At 37.4% G+C, this 22,308-nt stretch overlaps 1 protein-coding gene across 3 annotated transcripts in view; it reads right to left on the reverse strand.

Annotated features, from left to right (window-relative positions):
- Positions 1–829: 829 nt before the first annotated feature.
- The window catches only part of LOC147873819 (kinesin-like protein KIF21A), a 37,769-nt gene continuing 16,290 nt past the window's right edge, over positions 830–22,308 (reverse strand). The window contains exons 11-20 of one of the 3 annotated variants that reach the window (XM_087348921.1): positions 21,299–21,498; positions 20,222–20,471; positions 19,578–19,701; positions 17,428–17,629; positions 15,917–16,078; positions 14,165–14,298; positions 12,359–12,598; positions 11,452–11,691; positions 9,439–9,591; positions 830–1,239 (exon numbers count right to left, since the gene is read on the reverse strand). In XM_087348921.1, coding sequence (XP_087205047.1) covers positions 9,516–9,591; positions 11,452–11,691; positions 12,359–12,598; positions 14,165–14,298; positions 15,917–16,078; positions 17,428–17,629; positions 19,578–19,701; positions 20,222–20,471; positions 21,299–21,498 — 1,628 coding nt within the window. In that variant the 3' untranslated portion in view covers positions 830–1,239; positions 9,439–9,515. Of the gene's footprint in view, positions 1,240–9,438; positions 9,592–11,451; positions 11,692–12,358; positions 12,599–14,164; positions 14,299–15,916; positions 16,079–17,427; positions 17,660–19,577; positions 19,702–20,221; positions 20,472–21,298; positions 21,499–22,308 lie in introns of all 3 variants that reach the window. The other 2 variants (XM_087348920.1, XM_087348919.1) reach the window with 2 other exon arrangements.

Consider the following 22,308-nt stretch of genomic DNA (forward strand, 5'->3'; position numbering starts at 1 on the left):
TATAATTAAATCTTTTGACGTAGCAAAGGTTACTGCTCTAACACCGTTATCATTACTAAGTGCATGGAGACTCTCGCTGCCTATTGTGGGTTTGAAGATATCCTCCCTCCCAATTTTTGCATTGAAATCTCCTAGCAGAATTTTCATGTGATACTTGCCAAATGTATCAAATACTGATTCCAATTCTTCATAAAAGCTATCCTTGATATCATCGCTTTTGTCTTCAGTTGGGGCATGAACATTAAGGACAATGATGTCGCACCAACGTCCTTCCAAAATTACGTAAGACAACCTGTCACTAACAAATTCTACTCTCTTAACTGCTGCCCTAATTCTGCTATGAACAAAAAAACCCGTCCCTAGCTGATGATTGTCATTCCCCTTTCCATAGAAAAATGTAAAATTGTCCACTGGGATCGTGCCCTCCCCCTCCCATCGCACTTCCTGCACTGCCACTAAGTCTAACTTATAATTCCCTAATTCCCTACACACTGATTTCAGTGCCCCAGCCCTATAGAGGCTCCTAATGTTCCAAGTACCAAATCTCATGTCCTTTTTCAATTGCTGTGGTCGTGCCAAAGAGTCCGTCCTGATCCGATGCTTGGTTGATTTTTTCGTAACACATATTTTTTTAAAGGTGAAAGGTTGTTAGCCCTACACCCAACCCCCAACCTGGAGGACCAGAGTATCACTCTTAGTCTAGCGCATCTATACAAATAATATAAAGTATTGTTATGGACTTCTGCATATGAATTATCAGCATTCTATACAAATAAAATTATTTTATTAGTAATTCTATAATATAGATGCTAAAATTTAAAAATAACAATTAAAACGGTATGTTACAGTTATTAAAATCATCTAAAAGAGAATATTTGTGTTTTAGTTACAAAATTAATATAATCCAAATCACACAACCTTGCAGTTGTTTCTAACTTTTAAAATTTTTCAGAAGGTAACAGTGGAACATAATGAGTATTAATGTGGTCCCAAAAAATCTTTTGTTCACAACACATCACAATGGACTTCTTGGTTTCTTGCATGCAGCAACAATGTGAGATCAGTATGAGACAAGTCACCTCATGAAATGCTGCACACACGATGATGCTGTGATGTTGACTGTAAGGCGATGGACACCAGATTAGTCTCTGAAAGTTAGCAGGGTTTCAGATGTCATCACCGGCATCCGGAGATATGTCATCGTGGCTGCAAAGCTTCCAGAAACGGATGGCACAATCACTGAAAGGAAAACACGCTGTTATGTTTGTACAAAATTTACATCAGTAATGAGATTCTCAACCTGGTTAGAAACATACATGTTAAGCATTCATTATCTGTCTTAGTAATAGCATCAATTCAATCTCATCTTTAAATACACTTCACCACACTCTCCTAATCAATAGGCATTATTACACAACTGTGAAACTCACAAAAATAACTATAAGAAATACATAATTATAAGTTATTATGTGCTCTTTGCATGAAGTGCATAGGGAGAACACATTATGGGTTGACTCTGTCTGTCTGCCCATCCAGTCGATTCTACCACAGAACCATTGGATGGATTGGGATGAAATTTGATGTGGAGGTTGTGCTATTCTGTATGACCTCAAAATCATATTTTTGAATATTCTACGAGCATCAGTGATAACAGAATGATGGAAGTCATGAGGTAGACAATGAGATGCTGTAGCCTGGCGGACAAAGTAGAAATTATTGAACAAATTTAATTCCTCTAAATGCATGTTGCAGAGAACACACGAGGATATTGTGTATTCCGGTACGGAATACACTTTCCTCAGTTGTGTGCACATTACGAGAATGTGAACTGCAAGTTGATTCAGTTGAAGAATACTTAACGAATCTTATACTACTTGCCGACAAATTACTAGATTACCTGAATTAAATGCTATATATATTTTTAAAATTGGCATATTTTTGAAGCTCAAGTCACAGATCTTAAGGATGGCAGGCACACATATTTTCTTATAATGAACAGTTTCCTTTCCAGGGGTGGGGGGGTGGTTTGAGTATGTAACACAAATTCAACTGAGAAACTAGACTCACATGGGTTTTCACCTTATTTTCAAGTAAAAATTTCACATTCAAAGATTAATAATATATAACTTAAAACACACTTGATAAATTTACACCCTTTTAATTGTTTCATTGTAAACATATACACAAACAACAATGATGGAACCAAAAATATTAGTATATAAAAGATGCAAGTAAATACACAGCACTCACATGCCCATGAACTGCAGGAACACAAAATTAAAAATAAGACAAAATGACACAACACTGCACTAATTCTAAAAGCTATTTTGGTCCTTGAGTTATTATCTTAAATGCATCCTGAGTTGCCATTATAAAAGCAGTAATAGTGTTTAATTCTTGTTAAGTGATATATGTGGTAATATTTATATCATCTCTATGTGGATTTTATGAAAAATTGTAAGTCTTACATTATTGCCAACAATTTCATTATTTCCTATGCATAAAGCTTAACTTTTTACATGTAACACAAATGGCTATACCAGTCTTAAAAGAAAACAAAGCAAGACTGCTTAACCATCAATTCTATACACTTGAAGAATATTATCTAAAAATATGGTAACATAAATAAAACCAAAGAAGCTACATAAAAAGCCAGCATTGGAAAACGTTTCCCTGTTTTATTGCACTGTCTTCTATAGATAGTGTATCTTCATAACAATTGTACTACAATTTGGGCAAACCTATCTCATATCTCAGTAACCAGATGCCACATGTGCCACTTCTCTTATGAGATTACTGATTCTACACATGGCATATAAGATAGTAACATGAAATAAAACTCTTGTATCAGTACAACATAAATAATAGCAAAATACAACTGTTACATGAACAACACAAGTTAAACAACAGAAAAGTCCCAGACTTCGGTACTTCCACTGTGGCCTTGGTATTCAAGCACATCAAAACAAAAGCAAAACTGAGGTAAAGCTATACAGAACTGTTACCTGTTATTAATGCTAATTGTTCCTTGGCCTGTCATGTACAGCTTGTTCCACTGACGAAAAGATGCAAATGCATTCTGCTGACAGACAATGAACTGCCCAACTATGCATGCTCTGTGCTAAGTTTCATTTGAAAAATGCAAGTCCCTTACCTTGTCAAAGGAACTAATACCCTCCTTACCAAGACGTCCATCCCAACCACAGATCAGTATGTCTACACACAGTTCACATAATGAGACATGAGACTGTCATTGCAGCAAATATGTCCATGGTTCCATGGTGGACTTCTAGGTTAGATAACAAACTTCCCCAACGATAAGCTCCTCTAAACTGTTGATACTACCTCCACGTACACATGGTATCGTACACCAGAACACCACGATGGACAAAGTTTACTGTAATTGTTCTTTCAAGAACTTACTCTGAGCTACAAATGTCTTTCAAATTCAGTACACTGTAGGGTAACTAGTGCATGATAATGGCAATAAGGACATTTTCACCAATTTAACTGGCAGGAAATATTAAACTATAATTTCACTTTTGGAGCATGGGACAGCGCATCTAGACTCACAGTTGTCTTACATATTCTCAGAGCCTGTCTGGCATATCGATATATTCATAGGGCCCGGAGACAAATGAAAATTACATTTATACCACAGCCTGGGAAAACAAGTTTCAAAGAGATTAATGCTTATCACCAAATCAATCCAGCACATTTCTCATTCAAGACAATGGAGAAAGAAGCAGAAAAGCCATTTTAGCAAAACTGTATTGAGGGATGAACCCATACATTAAAACCAGCCTGCCCTTACCGAGCTCGTAAATCTATTAAAACTGCACTGCAAAATGTAGTAACACAATGTGGAACACAAGAGAATAACTAGAAGCCTTCCTTCTTATCAACTGGCAAGTGGAAGGTTCCACAGGCCTCTAGGACAGACCAGAACTTATATGCACTTATAAAAGGCGAGCGTAGTTGAGGGACAGGGTATATTTGTTGTAAGAACAACAACCTAAGTGTGAGGTGCAACGTGAATCAAATAGCTACCAGAAACAGACAAAGACAGAAGAACGATGTGAGGTATGTAAATACGAGCAGTGGTCAAGAGAACAAATGTGATTTAGAGACCGACAAACTGAAAGACATGAAAAGTAACTACTGGAGAACGATAATTTCGAGTGATATTCCTTCAGTTGCTTTGAATGCAGTCAAGAAGAAGTTCGTATTAATTACAATTGAGTGTTTAATAAATCCATCTTTGTAAAGAACAAGCAAGAAATTGAGACTCATTACAATGCAAGCACATTTGTTGTGCAGATGGCAACGGTATTTTAATTTATAATATTACAAAAGGATGTCTCACCTTAAAATCAGACAAATACTGTGCCCTCATTTCCATAAAGAGACCTTATTTACAGTTGGAGAAGCTGGCAGGCATAACCACAATATATGCAGGGCACTTCTGACAAGATCTGCATGCTTTTGGCATGGTTATTCTTAAAGAACTGTACATATTTAAACCAAAATAATGTATATCTGTTGAAACTGGTAAAAGATAATCTATACCTCAATGCCCCAGGCACATACTGCATTCCATGTACATGTGGTAAGTTTACATTGCAGAGATGGACTGAGCCACTGAGACACGGTGCAAGAACCATGCAAAGGACATGTCTGTACCAACTGGACAACAGCACGGAGGCTATGGATTGTAACAATTTCAAGGGCACCATTGTATTAGCTACATGGATTCCTTTGTGAAGGAGGCCATCAAGACATGGTCACGCTCCAATGATTTAAACAGACATCAAATTCACTCAAAGTCAATCATGGAATACAGCTACTGACCATTTAACAGAAGTAGAGGGAAGAAGCAATGGCACCAATCATCCGAAATTGTACAGATTAAGAAACAGAGATTACGAGATGACTGAGTTCCAAACTCCTGTCACTGTATCGCTGCTGTAGTACTCTAAGATAAGGACAAGGACACTGGGCTCTAAGAGCTGTAAGTACAAATACAATAGGCCATCATATCAACCCTGATAATAGAAGAATAGGAAGCCTCTAAAACATTGGATATTAATCACATTCTCACATGCCTGATCTCCTAAGAAGACTTCATCGCATTCAGCTGCCATGAAAGCTGTTAAAATTATAAAATTAAACATATTTGTGGCTTTGTTTTATAGTAACATTATGGTTATACTTTACACCTATGACACCCATTGTAACAGAATGCTAAATTACTTTACTTAGAGGTGACACTTATAGCAGATATTAAAATATGAATACACTGATAACAAGCCCTTCTTTTCTCCAATGTAGAATTTTCTATGGCAAATTTTGTGCTTCACGTACTCAGTGTAGTCATGATTAAAAGCAACTCTAAAGATTCAACAAACTGCATAACAAGTATAAATTAGTAAAGCCAACATGAACGACAGCAACACAGATGCAGATCTGCAAGAAAAATGAAAATTTGAAAACATGCACAAAAATATTACACAGATTTAAAATGAAACCAATCACCTGGCACAAGATGCTGGCCTCTCAGCTGTCGGCTGTTTCTCAAGGAAATGGACGTGCCATATGGAAGGATCACATGATACGGACAAACAAGATTTAAAATAGCTTCCTCGGTGTTATGTATGTTAAGATATCAGATCTATGAGATGCTATGAGAACATATGTATCGTCTAAATTTCTACGTCATACCAACTCATACAGACACTGTTCAATAATTGGCTGAAGGACAAGACAAATGCGTGACTTCAGACCTATATGGTGGCAATAGTTCAGGAACTGATGGTTCTGCACCAAAAAACTTGATGTTTTCAAATAAAGTGGTGGAAAACCAAAAACATTGTTATCTGCCAGCAGGAAAACAAGCAAATGTTCTTAACAAGTACACACTGATAGCTCATAATTCCAATTTCCCTTCATGACTCAGAAACAATGGAGAATCTTCTGATCAATATGGTATGATACTGACAGCACATCTGAACTGGATAATGATTTCAAATCACATTTCTGATGGACTTGAGATGCGTTTTCCTTTATCACCAGCAGAATGCCTGCAGTGTTACAGAGGGAAAACTTAACATGTGTTTGAATTTATCAGGTTTTCTTACCCACAAGCTTATCACAGGCCTGCTCATCTGACGGGCATTGTTAATTTCAAAACAAAAATCTGTTATCCTTAAATATCTGCATTTGTAGTGTTATCTATAACAATAAGTTTCAAAGATATTTGTAAAGATTTTGCCCATTTCTTCTGTATGAATATAAATAATAATTGGAACTGTTCTTCCTCCTCTTGTTAGTTGTGCGAAAATCTTCTTAAATTCTGAATTGTACAAACAGTAGCAAACTGCCAGATAGAGTAATTACATATTCATGCAACAGTTTTATTTCATATTAATTACTAGAATCTTTAAGAGAGAAGATTACATCTGACAAGAACTTATATTTAAAATCCCTAAATGATGAGCTTAAAAAAATATTCTTGAGAATGGAATTATAACGTATCTTCCTCGTCTTCTACAGAGGACCACATCATGACAAAGTCTCAAAAAAGAACTTCTTCATAAACATTTGGTGTATTTCCTGTGAGTGCCACACATCTAAGCCTTTTGCATAACTTGAAGAACTTCATGACCAGAACAAGAAAACAAAATACAGACACAAGATATTCAATACATTAATATGAATTATGAGCTCTTGCAGGCCATACTGAAACTGGACATAGGTCAGGTTTTGCAAGGCCATGGTTTAATGCACAAAGTGAAAATTATGCAGTGTCATAAATGCAAATAACAGAATATTGGCCAATGGGAATATTATATTGCATAACAACCTATGTACCATCAAAGCTGATGGAAATTAAGATTTTTTGTGTTGAACAGTAATATAATTTATTGCAGCATTATCTTTGCAAATTGCACCTAAATTACATTAATTTGTAACATTACTTTATAAACTAAACTAAATGTGAAAACATCTCATTGGCAGCAAGCTGAAATATCCTGCATCACGCTCTTGACACAAAAAACCAACCACGTTAACTTCAGACTTCTGCCATAGGCAAGTTTTTTTCTACATCTCACAAATGGTGCAGCGAAAACAGATGATGCACCATCAATGGAGGAATGATTTCCAGTTCAGTTCTGTACCACCTGACAATCTTCATTGGCTTTGGGAGTGGGTAACAGGAAGCAAAGCGAAGTAAAAACTCTTCTGCCATGCCTGCTGAACCATGATGATGTACACAAGATACAAATTAGGCACTGTCACCGACATCCGTTGATTCAAGAAACTTATGACTGAATTGGCCAGTTATCTTTATAGCTAAAGTGACCCGGATTTTAACATTTAACAATGGAGTCTGTGCTGTCTTCTTAGCAACTTCATCTCTGCTGTTTTACAAAATTTTGGCTCTGGACTGGTCAGACACTAAGATTTAAGTATATATGATATGTCAGAGAGAGAGAGCGAGAGAGCACAAGTGAAATTGTGCAAATCCAAATGTATGTGCTAGTATTCAGCTGTGCCAAGATGTTCATTTCCTTTAAGTTCCTTCACAAAAAAATGTAATTTTAAAATATCAAATCCAGGTATGTTGAATTTCATGGATGACAGCCACACGGAAAACTACTTATTATTCGGTATTTTAATTATTATAGCATGAGATTTCAATTTTTACACATGTATTACAAATAGTTATTGGTTAAAAACACCGACGTGAAATGCAAAAATAATCCTACATAAACACACACAATGACTTGAAAGTGTGACCATAACAATAATCTTCAAATCAGCATGCCTTCTGGTGCAATAACATTCAAACGTCATGACAGAGTATTTATTAATGCTTCGAAACAACAGATAAGCATTTATGTGGGAAAGATCAAAGCAGAAGGAAAAGGGGTCCCTCAGAGCAGGACTGACAATAATGCAATATGTATAATGAAAAGAATAGTTGCATACCAAATTTTAAATAATATTTGAAACTTAATGTCTTTTGCGTAAATATTTCAATAAGAAATCAAGAAAGGAAGGAAACAATTTATCACAGCGGCTTCTATTCTGTGCAATAATCTACCTGGTTGCTACATAACAATGAAAACATCGGAATATTCTAGTGTTTAAAGTAAGATGGTGCCCATATTGGGGGGGGGGACTCAGAATGATTATTTTTCTCATTACTTACAGGTATTAAACAGAGAAAGAGAGGATCAAAGATTAGTAATGGATGATCAATGACTGAGCAGTTCACCATAAGCCAGAATTTAATTTTTAGCATGAAAGTAACGTGAGGATTTCTTATTTTAAAAGGGGAGAGTAAAGTAGTGGGTGCTTATTTCGCGACAGGGAACGAGGTAAGGGTTCTGATTCTTCGTTGTGTGATGAGACATTTGCCTCTTATACAACTTTCTGGAGACTGAGTGACCGGCTGTGTGCATCTCAGCCTGCAAAGACGCAGCTTCCAAAACATTGAGGTTTAATCACTTATCAAAACAGATGGTCACTTGAGAAGATAATTTCTGTATCAGTCATAGAAATTTCATATTTTACACCTTCCTCCCATTTCCCACCTGAAAATCTTAAGGTCAGAACACTCATAACAACTTTTGTGTATATTCTGGACACGTTATAACAAATCAATGCAGACAGAACTTTCTTTAAGGTATTACATTTTCTATTCTGGTTTTCAATGAGTGTGTATCTAAACAAATTATAATACAGGCCTTCCAAGTTATAACAATCCTCTGGAGACCCAAGAAAGGAACCAACAAAAAAATAGGTCTCTATAATAACTTCAATTATGAACTTTATTACCTAATTTTACAACGTGATTTCATTCTGTACACTGACATATTCCAAACTTTTCAATTGCAAAGGATAAGCTTGGACTACATTAGCAAGCTGACTGTAAGGGGCACGTGTCTACATTCATTTAGCATGAAAATCCTAATTTTGGGGTTCTGACATGTGACCCTACACAAAAATAAAACAGGTCAGTCCAAGTCCCTCTGAAGAAATTCACAGCATTGTGACAATTTCAGTAATTCCAATCTCCACTACCACTCACTATGATCTGTCCAAAATTAAAACATGGCTATAACAAGGTTTTGAGTCATTATCAGTGTTGCATATAATAAGGCTAACCAGCATTATCACGTTGATTACAAACTTCAATATCGTAACATCAAAGACTACTATAGAGACAACCATCTTTTAGTATGCAGCTAGAAACACCCATAAAAAGTTGAGAGTTCATCATCTACAACATAAAAATCAACATGAAATAAAGCATTCCTGCTCAGCTACACAGTAGAATTTAAAACTAACAAGAAATTAAGATGGAATCCACCAATTCAACTGGAAAAGAAGGTAATTTCGCACCAGTGACAAGGTTTTAATTTTACTCACATGGACCCTGGCTTGCCCAAGAGGTTGCCCTGCACAAGATTCATGTTGCGTCGACCAAGACGGGGAGAGATTGATTCCTATCGGTCATACACTTTGCGTGCTGCCACTGGTGATGGTTTCAGCTGATCTGACCTACTGGCTACTAGTGTTCTGCTGAAATGACACAAGGTTATAGTATTTCAACTTTCATCAAAAATTACTGAATGAAGCACAAGAATCATTCCTTCCAACTCTAAACTTTGGAAAAAAACCCTACAAGTCAAATATGTGTGTGTAGCCCAAGCACAACACCAACATCAGGTAACAACTGAACATGTTGCTGCAGAACTCGTACCGCAAAGAAAGGGAGCTATCTATATCTTCACTTTCAGCTATACCATGTAGCTATTCACATAACAAGTACTAAGGAAGTAAACAGCTGTTTAAATAAAAATGCATAAAATTGGTCAATACCACATGGAAATATTAAAGATTTATCATGGTAATGTCCAAGGCTAACACGCGTAGACACACTGCAAGCAATCAAAATTACCAAACTCTCTCTCTCTTAGAGTAGTTAGAAGGTTAGTGTGTGTATAATTTCAGAAGGTTCCAAAAAAGTATATTTCCTAAAATGCACATATTTAATTCAAGACATGGAAAATTTGATATGTAATAGGACTGATAATACCACAAATATTGAAATTTTGGAGACAGTAAAGACAGGACATTTCAGGTATTGGCTAGGAAAAAATTAACAGTACTGCTGACTTCACACCAAACACACATCTCAGCCTAATAACAACAAAAATATGGTTAACATACATGCTCCAGACTAATGCTGCTGTCTTGTTCACATGACTCTTATTTAATGACAAAGAATGTTGAATTCTTCATTTTATGAAAATGGATGGATAATTCCCAAATTAAACAGGCAATGGAAGGCTGTCTGTACATCCAAATTTAACTTTTACTAAGCTGGAAGTGGTGAAAAATATAAGAAACTTGAAAGTTGGCATAAATGTCTTTTCAATGGCAGCAAGGAAGAGCAAGAGGGGTCCGACTGCATATTTAAAGGATGCTAGGAAGAGGGACACACAGCCTTCTTTGAGGAACACAACCTGATAGTGAATGGGCAGGCATATGGTTTGGAGAACCCATTGCAACATTCATATAAGAACAGAAGATGTGCTGGGAGACTCCATATGACTCTAAGTCTCAAGGGGAGGAAGCCGTCTTCTTGTCTATCTCACGAGAGGGCCCAGAGGACGTCACTGGTAATGATACCTAAACCTGGGCATTTGAGTTATGTTCAGGCAAAATATTTTCATCATATCAGTTTCAAGCTTTTCCTCTTGAAAACAATGAAAGGGCTCATGGATAGATATATAAAATACAGAGCCTTGGTGGAATAACCATTGTGCTCCCAACAACATGCATACCACACCGGCAGGTCCGTAGAGACAGCTCTTCAGTCTTCTTTACAAGACTGAGAGGGCACTCAAGGGTGGGCTTAGCACTCTGGAAATATTTCTGGACAGAGGGTCCATTTGACAATACCACATTTCAATGTACAAGGTAAGTAAACAGCAGGGGGTGGACTGGGCTGTAATAAAATGGACGCTTGGAAGCTAGAAAACTGTGACAGCCCGAATGAGTTATTGGTTGAGGGTGTCTGTAGGGGAGGGGTTCGTCCTCACTACTGTGCACCCTGGTGAGGGATGGACATCTTGCATGGCTCAAGAGGGAGGGTCAGTGCACAAGGCTGCACTGATGACCTGGCCTTGTTGATAACTGGGAAATTTGCAAGTACTGTCTCAGAGCTCATGCAAAGGGTTAAGACATTAACATTCTACCAAAAGGCATGCATTTCTTTGTCTGCCAACATCTGAACCAGATTTAACTGGAGGAAAACACATTTCTGAAGCAAACAGGGACTTGTGACAAGGGTGCAACACCCTGTATTATGAAGACTGATATTTTAGCTGCAATTTATATCACAAAAATATTAGAATAAGCTAAAGATTCACATACTTGAGAGCACCTGGTGCACTGGGCACCCTCACAATGCCACCAGCTAATGGCGGTGGCATCAAATTTGAGTCTGTCATCTCCTCTCGAATGGCTGTGGTGCCAAGTAATTCTGTGCAAGTCAGCCGGTCCTGGTTGGTGGTTAATGAAATAATGGGATACAGCAGTTCCTCTGGTAATGCCGTTAAGCGTCGAATCTTGTGCGGTATTGTAACACTCATTCGTTGCGCATTATCATTAGAGCTGCGGACACAAAAAACATTAAACAATATTATACTTATTATTATTATTGTACTTATATCCCAACAACATGCATACCACACCGGCAGGTCCGTAGAGACAGCTCTTCAGTCTTCTTTACAAGACTGAGAGGGCACTCAAGGGTGGGCTTAGCACTCTGGAAATATTTCTGGACAGAGGGTCCATTTGACAATACCACATTTCAATGTACAAGGTAAGTAAACAGCAGGGGGTGGACTGGGCTGTAATAAAATGGACGCTTGGAAGCTAGAAAACTGTGACAGCCCGAATGAGTTATTGGTTGAGGGTGTCTGTAGGGGAGGGGTTCGTCCTCACTACTGTGCACCCTGGTGAGGGATGGACATCTTGCATGGCTCAAGAGGGAGGGTCAGTGCACAAGGCTGCACTGATGACCTGGCCTTGTTGATAACTGGGAAATTTGCAAGTACTGTCTCAGAGCTCATGCAAAGGGTTAAGACATTAACATTCTACCAAAAGGCATGCATTTCTTTGTCTGCCAACATCTGAACCAGATTTAACTGGAGGAAAACACATTTCTGAAGCAAACAGGGACTTGTGACAAGGGTGCAACACCCTGTATTATGAAGACTGATATTTTAGCTGCAATTTATATCACAAAAATATTAGAATAAGCTAAAGATTCACATACTTGAGAGCACCTGGTGCACTGGGCACCCTCACAATGCCACCAGCTAATGGCGGTGGCATCAAATTTGAGTCTGTCATCTCCTCTCGAATGGCTGTGGTGCCAAGTAATTCTGTGCAAGTCAGCCGGTCCTGGTTGGTGGTTAATGAAATAATGGGATACAGCAGTTCCTCTGGTAATGCCGTTAAGCGTCGAATCTTGTGCGGTATTGTAACACTCATTCGTTGCGCATTATCATTAGAGCTGCGGACACAAAAAACATTAAACAATATTATGTACAACTGAAAGTGACTTAGGCAAAGTCACTTAACATTACATTATGACATATCAGAAGGATATACATAACTTGTAACAAACAGGCCTAAGAATACACCAACAATGTCTACTGATACTCGATGGGGAAACCAAAAAAAGTTTAAAATAAACTTTAGTGTGCGCTTCACCTTTACCTTTTCAAATTATTTGCTGCTTGGAGCACAGATTAGCTTTTTTAAAGTTAACTGTGAAATAGTACATATATATATATATATATATATATATATATATATATATATATATATATATATATATATATATAACTATACACATCAAAAAATCACTTGGAGAGACAATAATGGAATTAAATACAAATCATAAAATAAATAATCTTGCTGCTATCATGAGCTACTAATAAAGCATTAAAGGCTATTTCATATTATCTGAGACAAAAGAATAAATTATTTACCAAGAGTTATTTTTGAATGTGGAATATTTTCCTTGTATTCATCACTTTTTGGTGTTTCTCACACTTCAGTGTAAAACGAAGAACACCTTATAGGAACATGCACATCTGTCTGATCTTTCAACTAACCCCATGCAAGGCTAACCCCCCCTCCCCCCACCAAAGTATCCACAAGGGGTGAAGTGAACCCAGGGGCTTGTACTTATATCTCCCTGGGGGTTCCACCCTGGGGTTTGTCCCAGCAGGGCTCTTTCCCAATTGGCCTTCATCCCATTAAAGTTTGGCCACCCTTTAGGGATTTTCCTCCCCTCGAGCATTACCTCACTAGCTTTCCCACCATATTTACTCCTTATGGCTTGGATCCCAATTTTTTAAATATCTTTTCAAACACTTCAATTAAGTACAGCATACTGCAGGTGAGAGGATGTAGTTAATGGAATAGTGAATTTTATATTACTTCTGGATTACTGGGAGATGATAAGCACAGATAAAAAAGCAAAAACTTCCAACTCTTAGGTAGAATCTGAACCCACATCCAAATAACATGGAGATATAATTGCATAACCTTCATTAATCCCTTTTCCATTTGAGAAAAAAGTTGCCTCTGTCTCAACAAGAAATGTTGTTTTGTTCATACAATACCACAGACACAACAAAGGTTTCACATGTAAGACTTGAGGTTCTCACAGCGGTGAGTATGAAGATATCCGTCTTCTGGGTTATTGCGCTGTGTAGTCTGGTCGATGCTAACCAACGTTTCAGAGGTCATACTGCCTCCGTCATCAGGGCAATAACCCAGAAGATGGATATCTTCAAGGTTTCACATGCTTCTAATAAAATAAAACATAGCAGATTTCTCTAAATAATCATTATTCAAATCTTTGCTTAGATTCTGTGTTCTTCTATCTTGGAAGGCAAGGAGATGGAGCCCTGAAGACAGGAACAGTTTGTTTCTCTGAAATGAAACTTCCAGAACAGATTCTGAAGGAGGGACAGTATCTCAGAAGGTGACTGTAATATTATTTTCATGTGCCAATTTAAAGATGAAGTCCATGCAAAACTTTAATACTGTATAAGAAATTGCTTACGTGTCTGTAGGAGAGTTAGACCTTGAAGACTTTGCAGAACTATCTGATGATAATACTGCAATGTTGTCATTATCAGCACGCTCATTCAACAGATGCTCCAGTAGCTGCTGCTGTGTGCTATTCTCCTGTTTGAGCTGGCAACATGCAGACAAAAACCAGTGTTAGAGGAACAGAAAATTATAAAAACCTTCATGACAGATACAACTTAAGATCACATATCTGAGCTCAAACCAGTTCTTTTAAAAAATTTTAGAACACAACTTGAAAATGGTTACATAAACAATAGAAGTACAATTTCACGCTCTAATGGCAGCAGGTACAAAGACGACCGCCTTCTGGGTTGTAGCGCTGTGTAGCGTGGTAGAAGTTTACCAATGTCTCTGATGTATTTGCTGCCTGTATCATCAGGATGATCAGGAAGCTGTAATCTGGCCCTGCTGTTGGCTACCTCGCCATCGTCAATGCTCACCCACGTCCCCGCTGGTCTGGCCGAGGTTCTGCCTTCACTGACTGGTTCCTACACCTCAAACCCAATCTCACATGCAGCTTACTCACTGCCCTGATGATGGAGACAGTAAGTACCCACCTTCACTTCTCACATTGGAAGCACCAATGCTCATGAACACCATAAAGTGTACAAGGTAGCACATAAAATGATACCTGATTAAAACATTAAATAAAAGCTGTAATATCCATATAACTGTACATATAAACACACAAACAGATTCATCCTTTATGGATCATATGCTCAGTATGACCAACATTCTATTATGTATCCTCCAAAACATGTATGGCTACATTTGACAATACAAATCCTCCATAATTTCGCCACACATCTGAATGTCCACAGCCCTGCATTGCATTATCAAAGCTGTTCTTTCAAACAGTTTTTCCTTAAGGTAACTCCAAAAGAAAAAGTCAAAGGGGTGTATATCCAGGCTACTGGGTGGCCACTTCTGTCCACATACATGGCAAGCAGGATGTCCATGGGAAATCACATGTGGACTGAAAGTGTCTTGTGTGAAGTCCAAGACAACATTTGCTGTGTGTGTGTGTGTGGTGTAGACCCATCTAGCTTTAATCATTGTGTACTCAATGGCAAACCAGTTTTGATAAGATGGAGCACAAAACTGTTGTGCAGTATAAACGTTAAAGAAATTCTCCTTAAAATCTTTCTTCTATCTAAAACCATATTTATTTATTCTTATAGTCATCCATGTACTTGGATGATATGCTGCATGTCTGGAGATAAAAAATAATATTCCAATCACATTTATATTTAGATGAACACTGATACTCTACTCTTCCTTTTTGACTGCTGTGAACTTCATTGCTCTCTGCTATAATGACCACAGCCGACACACTACTGAACACAGTAATAATTCACTGCATTCTATACGATGCATTTCAAAATTCACAAGTAAATTGGAAAATATACATGTATCAAAACCACGGCTGGTGGATGTAACAAGCATGACGAAGTAAATACGACTGGTAATAAATGTATCAACTTTCCTTACCCACAGCTTGACATCATGCTAAGACTTGTCTGTCCAGCTCGTACGACCTTTGTTTGACTTCGTGCCAAGTGTTCTTTCTGGGTGCTATTAGTATCTCTATAGCAGTACTTAAATTAAAAGAACTTGGAAATCCGAAGTTAAAGCGTCTTTTAATATATTTATTCTGCTAACAACAGAATAATTAATCGTCCACCCAGTGTGCCACGTAAAGAGTTAAAAGTTAATACACTACCTCGTTTGGCTTGGCTTCCATCTCTTTGACAGCAAGTTCTTTCTGTGCAGCCAAGAAACTTTGGTTGATAGCCATGTTACACAGTTTCTCAATCAGGTATCTTGAGTCCATCTCTGTCAGGCCTTGTACCAAGCTTGCTACATCCAGAGTATCCAAGTTCTCCTGCAAGTTTCATGTCAGTATGAACACAATCGTAACAGCTATAAAACCACGTTGAACAGAATGTGTGGTCACAGATCTGGAAAGATGCAAATCTTCCTTCCTCCAGAAATGTAACTTCATATTCTGAAAACGTGGCACTAGGGTAAACAGTACATGAGGAAATAATTCATATCAATATAAACATTTACTAAGAAAGAATAAAGATCTTACAATCAGAGAAACAGTGACTGAAGGAAAGAAAGGAATCGTTTTTCACATGCCCACGTTACAGTTATAGCAGTTACAGTCACTGGACTAACATGTCCATCCATGTGATAAATACACACACATACATATATATGCACACATTCACACATACATAAGTATATGTGTGCATTCTCTCATTTTAACACAAAAAAAAGATTCAAACAAAATGTATATCATGTTTAATAGGCTATACACTAAGCAGTGAAGTACTAATTATGACAGTGGTCACCATTTTTAATAGTTATTAACTGTAACCTTTGTTCAAAGATAAAATTTTCAATTTAAATATGTACTGATGCATCTGTCTCTCATAGTTTATGTGGTGACATCTCAGTAACAGTTCATCAAAAATGAATGTGTTGTGTAAACGTCTCAAATCTGGCAGTAATTCTAGATTAAAAATAATTCTATTTAAAAAAGAGATGGTATCCTTGATAACTTCATAACAATGATTCCATAATCAATATTTTATTGGTTAATGTATACCCCATTAGACACTGTGTACATTTTAATGTTATTGTTTTGTAAACTTTAAAATGATAAAATTTAGGTTCCAAAGTTAGGTGGGACAACCTGTGTGTGTGTATATATGTGTATGTGTGTGTGTATATATATATGGCAATAAGCACATAAACTTGCATAAAAATCATCTGACAGTTGGAACACAAGTAAAAATTGAATTAATGTGTGTATCCTAAGTTAATGTTGGTCTTCCTAGTTGTAACACAATGTGGATTTGCAGGAACATACCAAAGTTTCAGGACTGACGTGGGACAGCCCTCTCATCAATTTGAGTATCAACTAACATAAAATATGTTGGACTTGAAGTTTTCATAGTAATGTGAGAATGGATGTTGACCCAAAGGGCTACTTCACCATACAGACCTTAGATTGAATATCAGCATTTCAGATGAATATATTATTGCCTCCATTATGTGAGCTGAAGTGAGTAAGTGGACAGCTTATTTAGTGTTATGAGAAGGCCAGGCCAGGTGGACTGGTTCTGAATGAGAATAACCTAACCACTTCCTCACAAAGATAATAAGACAGCTGTAACATGATTCCAGAGTAAGTGTGAAAGGAAATAAAAATCCAGCCCAAACCTTGCTCTCCTCAATCTGCATTATGTTTGCCTGAGATTCTGCAATGCTTTCCTGCACATAATCAATGTTGGCTTTCATGCGCTCTATCTGATCCTCCAAGTCACGAATCACTGAGAAATCCTGGCGACTTATAAGAGCATGGTCTCTACGATGCATCAGCTGGTCCAGAGATCGTCCAAGTTCCTCCCGATATCGTAGCTGCCTGCACACCAACATCACCAAGATCAGCCATCTACACAGAATTCTAAGAATGTCAAGCATTTTGAAGTATGACAATGGCAAACATTCAAAATCAAGAAAGTAAATACAGCAAACTTCAAATTATCTGGGCTAATGAAGAGGAGAAGATGCACAAATAATCACAAAACATGGATAATCCATGCATTCACAACACATCAAAAATAGCTTTACTTTTTTTATATAAGTGACTTAAATTTTGAGAAACAGCTTTTAACAGCCACTTATTTTTCAAGAACTGTCCAGATGTACTTGCAGCAAATCATTTTTCCTGGCAGCCGCAAAGTCACTGTATTGAGACTGTCTCAACCCATGCCGTCTAGTGAAGTGACGACACACTGCAGTGCCATGCTATGACTGTCAGTACCACCAAGAAACAAAATAGAGGTGGGGAGGAAGAAGAATGTAGTGAGTGCATCAATGCCAGTGTCTGCCACATGCTGGAAGCTCATTTTACACACATCACTCTGTACCTATTACTCAATATTATTAAACAGCACGTGACTGCAGCTATAAAGACAAGTACGCACTTTAGTCTTCAGCTGTATGAAACAACTGATGTCAGTGACAACGCACAGCTCATAGCATAAGTATGCTATCCTGGGATAATAGACATGGAAGAAGAATTTCTGTTTTGCCAGCCACTGACTACGACCACAACAGGGGAAGATATTAAAAAAAAAGACTAATTTTTCAATTAATAAAGTATGATCTTGAATCTGTGTTTCAGTTTGTGTACTGACTGACGTTACACAAACAAAGTCTGGAGCACGCTATGGCTTTTGTGCCAGAGCAAAGGAAGTGAATCTGGTGAAAATTCTTTGCCTCCTGCACTGTGGCAATACTGATTCTAAGAAGCTATTGGAGGAGCTTGATATTATAATGAAAGAAGTCATTCAAGTTTTAATTTTATAAAATTTAGGTTGGTCAACAACAGGACTTTTAGCCAGATGCACTGACATTGGTTCTGACTACATGTATGTACTTCATCATCGTGAAGTCTGGTGGCTGTCACAAGGAAAGATGCCTGAATGAGTTGACATTTTGCAATGAGGTCAAAATCTTTGTCTGAAAAAAAAGTTCTGATCCCCTCCAAACACTTTCCTAAGCCCTATTTATGTCAGCATTACCATCTAAATTCTGGAAAGCCACAAACCAGCTCAAGATTTTAACCTGATACTCTTCATAATTTAGCTTTCTGAGACTGAAACTCTTGTTTGTATTGCTTGTTTACTTACCAATAATCTATCTAACTTTTGCTACCACCAAATGATGGTCAGCATCACAGTCAGCCCCTCTAAAAGAACAGCTACCAAGCATACCTTTCCATGAGTTAAAGTCCAAATGCATCAACAAATTCTGTGATGTGGGCACAGTGTAACGTTGACAATTACATTTTTCACATGGCAAAATTCACTAACCTCATTACATTATCATTACTATTTTCATGTAAACTCTCATTATCAATTGGCAATTGCATTGCAATCTTGTAAAAAAAAATGTTCATTTGTTTATGGAACTGAGAAAATACAAGCTCTATCTCCTCATAAAATGTGTTCTTTGTATCAACACTTTTATCCTCAGTTGATACACCCATGTTCAGAACAATAACATCACTCCACAACTTCTGAATATTATATAAATATTACATCGTATCTCTAACAGACTCTACCTTCTTAACTGATATGACTGCTGTCTGCACAAAAAAGCATGTTCTTAAGCAACAATTAGAATTCCCACGTCCACAAAAAGAGTATAATCGACTGTTTATTTAGTGTTTCCCTTTTCCTACCTGACATAAAGCTCTGACAAACCTAATTCATACTTTGCTAATTCTCTTAAAACTGTTTCAAGAGAACAGACCCTATACAGACTCCGGGTATTCCATTTAAAAATACTATATGCTTCAGTACCTGTCCATGTCACGTTCCATGGATGCAACAATTTGTTTGCTAGTTGCAGTCTTTCTGATATTATTCTCCAACTGCTGCCATCTATGTTTAACTTGCTTTGGAGAAACACCAAGTCGTTTCGAAGCTGTTTATCAAAAAAAAAAATGCAGCTCAGAAATAATAAATTATACTGACTGCAAACAATGCTACAACTTAAGACTATGAATTGAAAGATAGCAGAATTCACTTGGTATTAAGTCCACATTTGTATTGAGTTCGTGTAAGTTCACTAAACATTTATAACCTCTGCACCTACAGCACAATACTTGAGAGTACAAACAGCCAAATACCTTATGTCACATAACTACAACACATAACATACTACTTTATAAATTCAGCATTACATATCACCTATACCACACTAGAGTGTGTATGATTTACAAAATTCAACAAAATTTTATTATTTAGTCCCACATATGGCACTACAGGCAGCTGTGGATGCTGATAAATTTTGCTGCACAAAGCAGTAACTCAGAGTAATATGTCATTTAATACAATGGATCTAACTGGAAGGAAATAGAAGAATAAAAATTTATAACATGCCATAACCTTCAATAAACATGTATATATAATATCAAATAACCATAAATACTCCAACAACCTACCGTGCCTAGGTCCGATTCTGCCAACGGCCTTATTGCTGAGTGGTCCACGATGCATTTTGCGCAAAGCAGTAACTTCCTCGTGCTTGCGTTTCAAAACTGCTTCTTTTACCCGTTTCTCTGCCTCCAAGGATCGAATCGTGTTTTCCCTTTTGCGAGATTCCTTTCGCAATTGTGCAATTTCACGATTCCTTCGTACTTCCACATCCTTGTGCTTTGCTGATTCTTCTTTCATCTTATTCAAGAGTTTTACCTGAGAATGAAAGGCCAGATACAGTCCCATTTTCAAAAGTGCTATAAATTGTAATCTAACGCACAGGCCTAATCAAATTCTTCGCAGAAAGAACAATATGTAATCTGATTTTTCTGAAGACAGAATGTTTCCTTTATCTAGTTTATTTAAAAACTCTGTCAGCAGTCAGACTCTACTGTGCTGAAGAAGTGATCAACAGAAAATGACATGCTGTGGTGATGGCTGTACTCCACCAATGAATATCAACTACACTGCCTAGCATTTTCTGAGAGCAGTGTGGATCACCAGTGGGACAGTAATATTCTCTGATGAATCTACCTCTCTGAATAGTTAAAAAGCAGAAGCCATTTCTTTTTTAAAAAAATATAATAATAATAATAATTTATATATGTCCAACTACAGAGTAAAAATTGTCAAAACTTATAATAAAGCTGCCCTTAAGTTTTCATTTACTTTTATGCATTAACTACGTACTCTAACAGTTCAAGATTTGAAATTCTCATAGCAGTAAAGATGTCAACGGTGGTCCTCTGGGTTATGATGCTGTGTAAAACTGTACTTGGCTACCAACTTTTCAGAGACACCCAGTAGATGGAGGTGACATAATCCTCCAAATCACTGATAGCCACCTACAAGACTGTGCAGCATTCAAACTTAAAAGACAACAACTTACACAGTCTGACAATATCAAGAACGGTAATTTTAAATGGCATTGCTAAGTGTAGTTTATTTTCAGAAGAAAGAAAAACCTTAGTCTGATTGTTATAATGTAACACACACAAGTTTCAAAGATCTTAAAAATACGTAAAGTATCAGAACAAGCTCACCTTTGCAAGTTTCATTTCAGCCAAGTCATTCTTCAGTGCCTTCACCTGGTTTTCATGCTGGGTCTGGTTGCGAAGTAATCTTGCATGTTCTTTCTTTGCCGACTGAAGTCTTTTCATCTCCTTTTGCATTTCTGATAGTTTACGTTCATACTCATCACGTACTTTCCGCTCTTTCTCAGTTGGTTTGTTGGTTTGATTAGCTGTGAACATGGCATGCACCATAGCTTGGTTGACAAATAAGGTCTGTTCTCTTTGCTATTCATTATTATTATGCATTATGGTGTCGACTGTACACACACATACACACATCAAGGGTCTTCAACCTATGAACCACAATCTATATGAAACCTGTCACTAGAAAGAGGTGGTCAAGACCTCACAAAGATTTAGTGAGGCAGTGGTCAGTTACCTCAAACAAGAGCATGACTGCCGATAACAACAAATATTAGTACTTATTCTACACGTGCCACCTAGTTTGGGGAGTGAGAATTTCCTAACCGGTTCTCCAAGAGAAATGCAGTACTTAGGGTTGACAGTAATCTTCAAAGTTACTGCCAGAACACGTTCAAGTCAAAATGCATTTCTCAAGTAGGCCTATTAGTCAGCCAACATCTACAGATGTTCACGGTGTGTTTATTGCAGAATTGAGACCATAAATTTTCATGCTCACTGCAATGTGCATTGTTGACACAACCGAATTTACAGTAAAGATGGATTCTCCTGGGTTGTTATGCTGTATTATCTGAAGTTTACTGACGTTTCAAACGTGCTTGCTGCCTCCATAACCAGGGTGACAGATGCAGCAAGCATCTCTGAAATGTAGGCAAACTTCTACCAGACTACACGGTACAGCAATCCAGAAGACAGCCATCTTCAGACTTCCTACCATGAGAACCTGAAACCTCAAGACTTTACTGTTGTTTGCTTCAAGACAGAAATGTGGCATTTCCTTCTCAGACATAAATATCATTCTTTGCAAAATTTATATGAGTTCTTTTCTCTGGTATGTA

Source organism: Zootermopsis nevadensis, unplaced genomic scaffold, assembly GCF_977971745.1.
Source record: "Zootermopsis nevadensis isolate Lab colony 2312 unplaced genomic scaffold, Znev_1.0 Znev_ptg000014l, whole genome shotgun sequence".
Classification (NCBI taxonomy): domain Eukaryota; kingdom Metazoa; phylum Arthropoda; class Insecta; order Blattodea; family Termopsidae; genus Zootermopsis; species Zootermopsis nevadensis.